Source organism: Empidonax traillii, unplaced genomic scaffold, assembly GCF_003031625.1.
Source record: "Empidonax traillii isolate 1590-97213 ecotype Southwest subspecies unplaced genomic scaffold, ASM303162v1 scaffold881:size300156, whole genome shotgun sequence".
Lineage (NCBI taxonomy): Eukaryota > Metazoa > Chordata > Aves > Passeriformes > Tyrannidae > Empidonax > Empidonax traillii.
The window spans coordinates 7,182-20,603 of NW_020956074.1; the positions used below are offsets into that span (position 1 = coordinate 7,182).

Below are 13,422 nucleotides of genomic sequence, written 5' to 3' on the forward strand. Positions count from 1 at the left end.
AAAAGGGATGTGACGTTTTATTCGCATTGACAATGTTAAAACTAGAAATAATGGATGATATTGCATCCAGCTCTGGGCTCCAAAGCACAAGGACTTGGAGTGAGTCCAGAGGAGGCCACAGAGATGCTCCCAGGGCTGGAGCCCCTCTGCTCTGGAGCCAGGCTGGGACAGCTGGGGGGGTTCACCTGAGGCCTAAAGGGGCTCCAGGAGAGCTGGAGAGGGACAAGGGATGGAGGGACAGGACACAGGGAATGGCTTCCCACTGCCAGAGGGCAGGGTTAGATGGGATTTTGGAAGAAATTCTTGGCTGTGAGGGTGGGCAGGCCCTGGCACAGGTTGCCCAGAGAAGCTGTGGCTGCCCCAGCCCTGGAGGTGTTCAAAGCCAGGCTGGCCCAGGGCTTGGAGCAACCTGGGCTGGTGGAAGGTGTCCCTGCCCCTGCCCTACCAGGGGGGGTGGAATGAGATGAGCTTTAAGGTCCCTTCCAACCCAAACCTATCTGGGATTCTGTGCTAAATCAGTTTATTGTCTAAGTTACAAAAGCAAATCATCAGCTACACGTGGATTTATTATAACAAGCCCCATTAAGGAGGAGATTTGCCTGTAATTGTGCTATTGTGATAAAACAGGTGCATTTTCACAGGCTCAGTGCAGCAGCCCCTGACAGCCTGGCTCTGTCCTCCCAGCCCTGTTATCCTCACCCCCAGGCTCCCTTCCTGGCTCCCTAAAGCTGGCTTTGCTGTGTTCAGCAGCACTGAACTCTGTGAAGACAGAAGCTCCACAGCCCATTCCAGCTTCCTTCTTCCCCTGTTCCTCTCTGGATTTGCTCTCTGTATCACAGCAAGTCCCCCCTCAGGTAACACTCTTTTCTGCTCCCTGGGAGACTAAATCCTCTAACTTCAAGTCTTTTAACTGGCTACAAGAATAAACCCAGGAGCAATATTGTCAAAGCTGCATTTAGTTTGAATTTTTTTGCTACATCTAGAAAAAGCTGATGAAAGAAAGGGCTCTTGAGGGTGAAAGTGTGTTGATTTTACCCAATTATAGCAAGTAGGCTAAAAAGAGGGATTAGCTCTCCCTGAGAATCTTGCCTGTGTAATGGCAAACCACACTGGAATACCTGCCCACCCATTACAGAGAGAGGGAGGAAGCCTTATCTTACAAAAAAACCTGGAAATTAGAGAGGTAAAACTGTATCACAGCAGCTGAAGGGACTGTGGACCCTTTCTCTTTAGTCTGAGAGCAAAGGAGGCTCAGCAGAACCACCATGCAAGAGGACACAGAGCTTCCAGAGAAGGTGATTAAAACACCTTGAATTGAGTCAAAGAGAAGAGCAGTAATTAACAGAAATGATGTTCTTGCTATGCTGCCTTGATAATTAAGTGTATTTTAAACGTGAACTGCCTGTGCTGAAGAACACGAACAGATTCTTGGTGTGTTTAATGACAAACAGCCAGAGAAGTTCTGCCCTGATTTCCTAAAGAAGCTGCTGCATCTGACATTGGTTCTAAAGTGTCTCCAGCACTTCAGTTGGTGAGTTACACAGTCAAACATAGAGAACCACAGAGTTATTTGGGTTGGAAAAGCCCTCTGAGAGCACCAAGTGCAACTGTTCCCCAGCCACCACCAGCCCATGTCCCCAGTGCCACATCCACACAGCTTTGAAACCCCTCCAGGGATGGGGACTCCACCACTGGGCAGCTGTTTCACTGTCTGGCCGCCCTTCCCATGTCAGAAATTTTCCCAATCTCCATCTAAACCTCCCCTGGCACAACTTGAGGCCGTTTCTTCTGCTCCTGTCCCTTGTTCCTTGGGAGAAGATCCTGACCCCCACCTGGCTCCACCCTCCTGTCAGGGAGGTGTAGAGAGCAACAGCAAGTCAAGAGGATAATTATCTGCCAGAAGTAGTTTTACTAAACATCAGAAGGAGACCCAGAGAAGCCCAGAAATCAATCCAAACAGCACAGCAGAGAAAACATCTCATAGATTTGAACTGACAAGTCTGACAAGCTCATTTTAAGCCTCCATTAAGTGTAATTAATGATAACAAAGCTTTTCCTAGGAAAAAAAAAAAATCTACCTGTCACAAAATCTACAACTTTTGTAATGAAGCTTTTTTACTCTTAAAGCTGGCTGACTGCAGCCAGTACCCACACTGCCAGGTTATGGTGCCCTCTGAACTGCAACTTCACAGGCACTCACAGTCACTTCCAAAGCTCTAAAATCTGTGCACAAACCTTTCCCTGAGAAATGGCAAGGTAAAAATCCTTAGGGAATGCTGGTGTTTCTAGCACTTATCAAGAGTTCGCTGTTTTTATGAAAAAAACTGGAAAGGAGGAGAAAAATGCATGAACTGCATTGACTTGGGAATGGCAGCTTCTTTCTCTGGTCTCGGAGAGGGGAGAGAAGAATTCCACTCAGCAAAATTCCACATATTTGCAGTTTATCTAAGGAACAGGTTTCAGCAGAAGTGGTGGCACATGAAATCCCTACACAGGGGCTTCCTGGAGATCCCAGAGGGGCTTCTGCTGGCAGCTCAGAATCCCTCACAGAGCACCAACCTGATTTCCTGGGTGCATTTTGCTTGACTCCAGACTTAAGCAGAACAATTCTTCTCCCACAGCAGTGAAACACAGGCCCAAACACAGTAATTCCTCTAAGACCAGGGCCTTCTGGGACCTGTAACTCCTCTGAGCAGGGCTCCAGTGGGATCAGCAGCCAGAGGCTGCAATTCCACCCCACAAGAGCTAGGAGAGAAGCCAGACATCCTTCCCTGACAGCAGCAGCTCAGGTGTGTCACACCTGTGCCCACATCAGTGCAGGTGGCTTTATGGACTCGCTGAAGGTCTCCTTTTGGGAAAGACTCTGCCAGAACAAGCGCCAACAGCTGAAGGGAAATAAATGCTCTACAATGAGCAGTGGCATTGCTTTCCTAAAGCTTTGTATAAAGCCACTTCAATAATCTCTAAGACAACACCAAGGCAGGTTTTTTTCTCACACAGTCGTTTTTTTCCCCCAGTAAATAATCCGTAATTTGCTCCCCCTAAAACACTGTTTTCTCCACAAGGCTTTATCCTCCTACAGCTCCTGAGAGGTGCCAACATCCTGAGCTCCAACAGGCTCTTCCCACCCCTGAAGTTACTCAGGTAATTCCAGCATATCCTTCTGAATAAAGGCAAGGAAGGAAGGAAGGGTTTAGGGTACCTTGCAGCAGAGCTTCTGTGCTGGGGTGCTGCTTCATGAGCTGCCCCTCCAGGTCACTGTCAGACCCTTCATCCTCCCGAATGTCGATGTCAGAATCGTCGTTACCTGGTTAAAAACAAACCCAGCTGGTTAACAGCGCTCCAACCACCCCCTGACTCACAGCAGCAGCTGGACACAGGAGGTACCAGCAGTCTCTACCTTTGTGCAAGCCCAACAATTATGAAAAGTGCAGCTGCAGAGAGCATTGGATCTACTGAAGAGTGCAGGAAAATAGCCAATATCCACATCCTGAGGAGAAATCCTTCTGCATGGAAGTGCCAAAGGAGCACTCACTATAAACAATTGTCTTGGGATGATCCCAGATTGTACCATAAATGTGCTGTTTAAATACCCCCTCTGGGTACGAATGTACAGTCAGAAGGGGCTATTTCAGCAACTCATTTAAAGATAAAACTCTTTTAAAAAGTTTTTAGGAAGTGTGGGCTTACTAACACATCTCCTGGTCTTTACCCTGACACAAACAATATCACAACTTGGTCTCTGCCTTTCATTTAATTCCAGGTTAGAAAAGCACAGTGAGACATCCCCAGATATCTGAATGCAGCTACAGCCAAAACCAAGATGGAGAGGCAGGAAAGCTTCTCCTGGAGAGACAGGAAAGCCTCCCAAGATGCAGGAACTTCAAATATTTCCATCATCTGCCTTTGTTTCCTTCTCCCTATCCCCTGTAATACCTATTTAGTCCCTTAGTCCCAGGTTCCCATCACCAAACTTAAACCAATCTAAAGGAATTGGATTAAATGGAATTACCAGTGCCAGCACAAACCCAACAGCATCCCACGGGAGGAGCCAGCACAGCAACATTTGCTGCTGATTAGTTAAGAGAAAACAGGCAATTCTTTCCCAGGTACATTTAATTACACACATGTCTGAGAAGAAAATGGAAATAACTACTTTAATTAGGATTAGTAATGAGCTGACACATCTTTGCAATATTTAATTAGCGGGCAATACACAAATATTAGACATTTTTCCATCATCTTTTTCATATTCAATATTAAGCTAATGACAAAATAATAACGGTAAGGTAAGTGTTTGATGGCCTGGCAAGATTACAAGGCTCCAGCAGTCTCAGCTACAATTTCTATTCGTGTTGCACTTTATTTTTTGGCAAGTGAGGGAATCACTCACTGCTGTGTGACCTCAATGCTGCTTCTGTTTACCTGGCATTTAAGAAAATGAGGTTTTGTTCAGCCCTTGCACAGGCAAACTCCCTGGGAAGAGCCCTGAGGATTCAAGTTCATGCTCTCTGTATGAAAAAATGAATTTATTACACCTGTGATGGCTCTTGCTGCTACTAAAGTGCCCTCATTCTTGGGGTTTTGTGTTTTTTCTTTTTTTTTTCTATTTTAGGAGCAATTTCTCCCTTCCAGGCTTTGTCATTTGTGCTCCTGTTAGGCAGCCCCACCAGCCAGAGCTTTTTTTCTCCTCGCTGGGACCTCCTGAGCATGAAATTCCCTACTTGTTGCCCTAGAAGAAGGCACAATCTCCTCAGTGTAAGGCTGCACACAGAATCTACAACCATTGTTGGGGAGACAAGGAGTGCAAAACCCCCTCCAGTGGAGCTGGCTTTTAAGATTTATATGGCTTTAAGGAGGATTATTTGAATTTTCACAACAAACTTATTTATTATTATTATTATTATTCAGCAATCCATGTAACCCGAATTTAGGCCAAGCTGGCCGCTTGCAGAAGCTTCAGGCTGGGCTTTCAAGAAGCTCCTGTATTTTTATTATGAAAAGGTAATCAGCAGAACAACTCTGTAAATTGTGTTTGGCCAATGTCCCCGCTGCTGTGATTGACTCTGCTGCTCAGAGAACACTCTCAAAGTATCAGCCCACCTGAGAGAGAATACACTGGGATTATAAACCCCACTTGCCTTGCATTTCTATTCCATAAGAATGGGTTTCAGTCAACTCAATTAATTTCCTTTAAAGCTGTCCAGGGACAAAAAGTACATCCTGGTTCCACTGCAAAGCCAGCGCCCTCCAAAGGGGGGGATTTGTTCCAAAGCACACCCTGCTGCTTCCACAAAAAGCCAGAGCTGATACCTGGACAGATAATTCTATATTTAAATGATTTAATATTTGGTCATTTGCCACACTTGAAGGAAAACCAGCATGAATTAATAACTCAGCAGTGATTTCATTACAGATCTGGTAGTTTGCATCAGTGCTCAAGTAAATGTATCCAGCTGCAAAACAAGACGCTGCTGTGGTGAAGATAATGAGCACAGATGACATTGTTTATTGAGGTGCTTTGGAATTAGATGTCAGTGCTGTTCAGCATGTTCAATTTGATACTAAAAATCCCTGCTTTGAAAACACAGGCAACTGGCTCGGCAGCAATTACTGAATTCAGCAGGATATTCACTTTGGTGAGAAAAATCCAGTGGGCAACTGACAGCCACTTGATCCAAAATAAACCCCAGTTGATAAACAGCATGAAGTAAAGGAACGGGAGAAAACAATGGGGGTGGATTGGGATTTTTAATGAGAGAATGAAGCTCAGTACCCACTGGAAAGCCTCAGTTCTACCAAATCCATACTCTTGTCCCAACCAAACTCAAGAGCTTCAGGCTCTGTGTCAGCCTGCACGCTCACACACCCCCAGCTCTGCAATCTGAAGGGAAAGACACAGTCAGGAGGTACATCCTTTGTCCCTGGCACACAAAACCGAGATGTGTCATCTGATCTCTGAGAAAAAGTCATCCTGAGAGCTCCTGACAGGTGTGGAAAGGCTGGATACTCAGACCTGTGTTAGGAAAATCTGGGTAGTAACGGCCACAAACAGCAACCAGGAGGTTGCAGAGGTGGGTCCAAGTGAAATTATGGACCTTGCTTGGCCATTTCAAAATCACAGGATTCCAGAATGGTTTGGGTTGGAAGGGACCTTAAAGCTCATCTCATTCCACCCCCTGCCATGGGCAGGGACACCTTCCACCAGCCCAGGGTGCTCCAAGCCCCGTCCAACCTGGTCTGTCCCATTCCAGTAAGGATGATTAACCACTGCCCAGAGAACAAACAGAGCTCTCTCACTTGAAATAATTAAAATCAACTATTGATGAGAAGCTCCATTTAAACTGGGATGTGCAGTCTTGGCACAGGAGTTCTTTTTTGACCAATTTTATCGAGAGGTCATATTTGGTGACCATAATGTTTCTAACGATCTTACAAGCCAAGAAGCCATCAAAGTGCTATTAAATTAGAGCATGAATTGGCAATTATCTAACAAGCACAACACAAGACTCCCCTGGACTAGTTCCAGGTGCCTGTTACGGGAAGATGGATGATCTGAGCATCCTGCAGTGACAGTGCCGAGCATCAGCAACATCATCCAGGAATTACCCCAGTGATCCACAGCTCCACCTCAAATCCCACCACTGCTGCAATGGGGCTTTTTGATTCCTGCTGGCAGATTTTAAAGCACCAGTTCTGGAGTAGAAAGGGTGGACCCAGGAGCATCAGTTAATCCTGTGGCTGTGGCTAACAAGATTGAAGTAGAAAAATATTTAATATTTTCAAAACAAAAATATTTTCCTTATTTAAAAATATAGTTTATAGATAAAAACCAGAGAGCTGGAGAGGAATTTTGCATAAGGGCCTGAAGGACAAGGGGGGAATGGCTTCCCACTGCCAGAGGGCAGGGTTAGATGGGATATTGGGAAGGAATTCCTGTTTATGAGGGTGGGTAGGCCCTGGCACAGGTTGCCCAGAGAAGCTGTGGCTGCCCCTGGATCCCTGGAAGTGTCCAAGGCCAGGTTGGACGGGGCTTGGAGCACCCTGGGCTGGTGGAAGGTGTCCCTGCCCATGGCAGGGGGTGGAATGGGATGAGCTTTAAGGTCCCTTCCAACCCAAACCATTCTGGGATCCTGTGATTCTACACTGTCTGCTTTTAAATTGGAAAAAAAACCCCAAACCTCTTAAAGACTGTGAGAAAACGCATGTGAAAGAGTGTAAAAAAGTGAGAAAAAATGATATGTAAATGAAACAATTTGATTACTCTGGAAAACTGTATTTCAGCCTGGAAACATTCACACTTGTTTCTCTTTGCTCAACAAACATGGGTGAGCCTGAGAAAACATCTTGAAGTTTTGCTGTGGTCAGTGACCTTCCCTGCCCCCTCCTCTCACACCAGCAGGTGTCAGAACATCCAGTGACCACACCTGACGTGGTCCTGTCACCACCCTGCACAGAGCTCACCCAAGCAGTGTCTCATGTAATGTTTAAAGAGTCACTTTGCTGTTTACCACAAGGAAACCAAGCCCTGAGTTTCAGGCAGTTGGATTTTTTTTTTTATTTGGCACCAGCCCTGGATGTGGCACACACAGGCAGCAGGTGTGAGACACCACAGCCTCTCTCAGTTCCTCTGAGAGCATCTTCTGTGAGGCAAAGATTAGAAAAATAACAGCAATTTCCTTACTGCTCAGCACAAAAGATATCTCTATACTGCTGCAAATACTTAATTGTGTATGTTTTCATCATGCAGATAATACTCAAAACTTGCTCTGTATTTAGAGTTCAAAATCTTTATGTCATTTTCATATTTTTCCTATAATTTAGTGTTGGCTTTTTTTCTTTTTTTTGTGCAGTGGTTTTATGGAGATGCTCTGTCAGAAACAAAAACTTTGCAGTGCATGCTAGCAAAAAGAAAAAAAAAAAAGAACCAGACTGTTTATCGATTATCCTAAACATTTTTTTTGCCAATTTTCTGTGATGCCACAGAAAATTTTATATCCTTAACGCAGACCTGCCCAGCTCAACCTCCATTCCACAGCTCTTGCAGGTGACAAACATGATTCAAGCTTCTCTGCTGTTAGTTCAGCCTGAACCTCAAACAGAGAGCTTCCAGGATTCCTGCAACTTTATTGCACAGAGAAATGAACTGGTGCTTTGGAACCCTTCCCACCAAATTAGCAGGAGATAAGGTCAGGGGCTGCAGACAAACAACAACTGCAGCAATTTACAGGTAGGCAAAGGTAAAGAGTTCTTACAGGGGCTGATGGATACTGACTTTTATCAGTTCATGGCAACAAATTTATCACCAGATGCCAGCCCGTGCTGTTGGAAGAACCTCATTAAGTGTTCTGCAGCTCTCAGGGGCAAAGTGTAATGAGAGGGAGAGAAGCTTCCCTTCTCCCTGCAGAAGGTGCTGCTGGCCTGTGCTACCCCTCTGTGTAGGAAATCAGTGGATTTGTGCAAATGAAATTCATTTCACCCCCCTGGGCCAAGATTCAGCCAGAGAATCTTAGGATACTGGGTGACACCAAACCAGCCTGCCCACCTTCCACTGAGCAGGGCAGATGCTCATCAATCCATCTCCAGAACCCGCTGCATGAGCAAGACCAAGTCAGAGTAGGGTCCACTTCAGCTGTCCTGTGAACAGGCACAGTGTCTTTGTTGGGCTGAAAGCCCAGACAAAAAAAGTCCCAAGTTTCTCAACAAACTAGAAGGAAATTCAGGATAAAAGCACTTTGCTTCATGTGGGAGGCATTACTCGAAACTCTGAGTGGAATAATGAAGTATCCAGCAGGGTCTGCTGCAACAGGACAAGGGGTGATGGTTTAAAACTGAAGAAAGGTCAATTTAGACAAGATATTGAGAAGAAATTGTTGGCTGTGAGGGTGGGCAGGCCCTGGCACAGGTTGCCCAGAGAAGCTGTGCCTGCCCCTGGATCCCTGGAAGTGTCCAAGGCCAGGTTGGACAGGGCTTGGAGCACCCTGGGCTGGTGGAAGGTGTCCCTGCCCATGGCAGGGGGTGGAATGAGATGAGCTCTGAGGTCCCTTCCAACCCAAACCAGTCTGTGACTCCATGATTCTACAAAGAAATTAATTTCCCCTCCCTAAACCTACTTTAGAAAGATGTTTCTGACAGTGAAGAAAAGCCCTTTTTTAATATTCCTGTGCCTGGCTCGTTCCAGGGCACATCCTGTCTCAGGAGGAGGATGCAGCACTCAAAATCCCAACACAACAGAAAGAAGGTTGAAGTGGCCATGCATGCAGCACTTCACACCACCTCCCCCCATGCTCACAGTCCTCTTGACAAAATCACTGCCAGGTCAAGCTGGAGGGTCTCCTGTGAATCCTCTCCAGCAGAAATGCCATCCTGTTTTCCTGCTTCCTCCTTTTGGAGTGAATTGCACTATTGACCTTGGGAGAGGCTGGACAAGCAAAGCTGCTCAGTGATGCTGCAGTGGTTCTGTCTTGTGCAAAAGATGTATTTCTGTTGTGATTAGGATCCTGGGATTCACACAGTTCTTCTGGAAACACATCCATATGGGACATGTCCCTGTAGGACACTGTGCCACCTAAGACACTGATCTCTGCATTCTCTTCCCAAAGCAAATCTCTTGGCTTTGAATTGTATAAAGGGTATTTTTTAACTAATAAAGAAAGGAGAGTGGGGTGTGGTCTAATGGGAAAGCCCAGCCTGATATCCTGAAGGAGTAACTAACTCTTCTTGCAGAAGATTTTTTTACCCTGGAGTCAGTTATTTTGCTTAGGAAAAGCTTCCCTTGCATCTTTCTCAGAACAGTGCTGTTCTCTCCCTCCTGACATTCCAGAAGCTCCCTGTGATGTGTGAGCAGAGAGCAGGTGCCATTGGCCTTCCCATTCCAGAGGGGAGGCAGGGGGAAGCAGAGATAATAAAACTCAAAGGAGAAAACAGGAGGGGCCTTTTCCTCCCTGGGGCCCAAACCGCCCTGCTGAGGTCATTTGTGAGTGTTCTGGCCTTCTAAAGAAACTTTCTGAATTCTTTCCACTGCCCTGGCATTTCTGGGGATACCTGTGTGTCTTACCTCACACACCTGATCGCTGTATGTGCTCTCAGGGAGCTTTAAAGCCTTCCCTAAATTCACCTCCATGCTCATGACTGGGAAACACCGAGAGCCTAATTTACTCTCTCAGTTTACAACCCTGCAAACTTCCACAGCCTGTGCAGATCAAGGCAGGGCTGGAGCTGACACAGATGACTCAATTGTCATCCCAGGTCATGAGGCAGTCAATAAATGAGCCAGCTCTGGAAAACAGGTTCCTCGTGCTCTTATCACTGAAATAAATACTAATTATGACAATTAAGTACCTGAATAAAGATGTGTTATTGTAATATTTTTAGCTCATTAAAAGCCATAATCACGTTCTTAGGTGGCAGTTAAATCACTCACTAAAAGGTAAAGTTCCTTTTATTTCAGAGCTGCAAAATGACAGAATAGTTTTCCAAGTAAAATCCACAGACAAGGAGAAAGGAGGTCAGCAAATTTTCACTTTATACTTCACACTGCCAATTACTGAGGATTGATGTTTAAACTCACTTGCCTTGGAAACTATCTGACAGCAGGACCTGAACTTTTTCACTCAAGCGAATCCTTGAAACAATTTCCCATTCTTGTAATTTATATTACAAATCCTATATTGCAGCTGAAATGTCTTCACCTTTTACCTCATTGATATGAGATCAAAGATGGGCAAAAATGCGTGAAATTCCTCTTTCATAAGCCTGCTCTGAAAATCTCAGCCACCAAGCAAACTGTGAAGGGCAATTTTTATGTCTTTACTCCATTTCAGCTTTTGTGAACTCTCCCTCTGATCCTGACAATTAACTTTCCTTCCAGTTTCTCCCACTATCAAACAGAAGTGCACAGATTGCAATATGAAATTCACTGGGGAAATTAATGAGGAAGTTTTTGCTGATGTTCAGCTCGAAAAGAGCAAAATCTCGTTTGTGAGTTTTCTACAGAATCTCAAGAGTTTGTTGCTCCCTTCTGATCCTCAGCTAGAATCCTAATTAATTAAGAGTAAGTTTTGAGAAAAAAAAAAAAAAACACAACTAAACTTCTCTACTACTACCAGAGGTGCAGAAATCCCACTTACCTTCACTCTTCAGCAGGTGTTGCTCCTCTTCCTTCAGCCTGTTCTGTGTAAGTCGTAACATGTTTGCTGCTTCCTGCAAGAAGGGAAAAAAAAACACAACTGGATTGGAAAAGCTGCCACGCTCAGATGATCCCACAACAACAGTTAAGGGCACTCACAGGTAGAAGGAGAATAGAAAATGTCTGCACTGAATATATTTTATGTTAAAAAGGTTCTTGCTTGAAACATGGGAGCTCCTGCTTTGACTGAGAGGGTCAGGATATAAAGTGTGTACCCAGGTCAAACAAAGCACTGAAAGACAAGTGTACATTCCCACTGTGGGTGAAACATCACTTATTGCATGGAAAATGAGTTCATTTGTCTTTATGCCACAGAAAAGGACTGCTGGTACAGCAGGGAAGTGGCTTTCTTTGGAAAGCAGGCTTTGGTACCTGTTTTCAGCCTGTGCTCCATCAAAAACCAGAAGTGGTTTGTGAAATGACTGCAGCTCCCTAACACACACTCAGACCAGAATGAATTCACACATTTCCAAGCATGCAAACAAAATTGGAGCAAATGACCCTTTCAACAAGATGGAAAAGTACAGCCATGTATTGTATACCCCACTGCAGGATTTAGGTGCAAAGGAGAACCATTCAAACGAAGGACAATGACACTAGAAAATCATAGAATCAGAGATTGGTTTGGTTGGAAGGAACCTTAAAGTGCATCCATCCATGGTCAGGGACACCTTCCACCAGCCCAGGTTGCTCCAAGCCCCGTCCAACCTGGCCTTGGACACTTCCAGGGATGGAGCCACAGCTTCTCTGGGCAACCTGTGCCAGGGCCTCCCCACCCTCACTGTAAACCACTTTTATATCTAATCTAAGCCTCCCCTCTTTTAATTTAAAACTATCACCCCCTGCCCTACCACTCCAGGCCCTACTAAAAGTCTGTCTCAGAAGGAAATAGGATGCTGGTGGCAAGGAGGCAGTGGCAGTAAGGCAGACTAATTCCAGAATAATGGATCAGTGAGGACTCGTGGCTGGCTCTGCAGACAGTAACTGATGAGAACAATTCTAATTTTCTGGTCTGCATGAACTTGCACAACATCACAGACCAGGCAGGCTAAAGGGATTATTTGGTTCCTGAACACCACAATTGTAGGGAGGTGTTGTCCTGAATTCAGGAAGTTCTCCATCCAGTTAGGACTAAAACCTGGCAAAGATGCCAGGTTAGGAACTAAGGTTCACTGTTCCAATTGCAGCATCAGACAGAAAAATGCATTTTTAATGACATCTACCTTAAATTTGAATTTTGAATAGCAAACTAAACACAATACAGTAGGTAAGATCTGAATGCACAGAATGAGGTGCAGATAAACCTACAATACTGAACAGGTGGCAAGAGCTGATTGAAGATTCAGCCACAAATTTTCCTAATTTTAGTCTCTTCAATTCCAGTCAGGCAAAGGAAAGCTAATTAAGTGTGAAGTAAGATTTTTCTGAGCTTTTGACTTTTCTGTGCAAAGCATAATTAAAAACACCAGCTGCTTTGACGTGATCACACCTTCACATTTACAGGACAGGAAAGGAAACATGGACTCATCTGGAATATCCATGTGACAGAGAAAGGAAAGTAAGAAGAGCATCTGGAAGGGGCTGAATGGAGCACCACCTTTTTTTTTCTACACTTTCAGGTGGAAATGTGTTTCCATACATCTGGCAATGGCACAGGAGCTGGGAAAGGAACCTCCAAGGCCCATCCAGCACGTGAGGAAGTTGCTGGAAACAGAGGTCTGGGGACAGACTGGCATGAGACAGCAGAACTTGGCATAAATATCTGTCTTGGGGGTTGAAATTCATGCTGGGAAAGCCTGCAGAGAAGATGTTTACAGGTGGTAAGAAGAAGTGAGGTGTCACCTGTACCTGGTGAGAAACCAGCTCGGTGCCTCTCTCAAGGGAATAAACTCTGATCCCAAAATCTGCTTTGGACAACCACACAAATTGTCTGCTCTACAAACTCTCCAATGCTAACAGAGACATCCATGGATGCTGGGAATGCTGGTAGTGAATCCTTTGGGGCTAGGAATAACCCTGCAAAACTCAGCAGGTGTGACAGTGTCCAGGGGGATGAAGCTGAAAGGTCAGGATTCCCCATCACATGGAATGAGACACTCCAGCACAACCCACACCAACATAAATTACTGAAATCTCCTAACTGATGGGAAAACATTCTGTTAATTCCATCTGCAGGAACAAGGAAGGAAAAGACACGAGCATGTTGAGACATTCTATTGAGGAAACTGTTCTTT

General features: G+C 45.1%; 1 protein-coding gene across 1 annotated transcript in view; it reads right to left on the minus strand.

Annotated features, from left to right (window-relative positions):
- LOC114067202 (clusterin-associated protein 1-like) overlaps positions 1-13,422 on the minus strand; it is a 47,445-nt gene that overhangs the window by 7,165 nt on the left and 26,858 nt on the right. The window contains exons 9-10 of the mRNA XM_027902490.1: positions 11,130-11,202; positions 3,203-3,307 (exon numbers count right to left, since the gene is read on the minus strand). Coding sequence (XP_027758291.1) covers positions 3,203-3,307; positions 11,130-11,202 — 178 coding nt within the window. The remainder of the gene's footprint in view (positions 1-3,202; positions 3,308-11,129; positions 11,203-13,422) is intronic.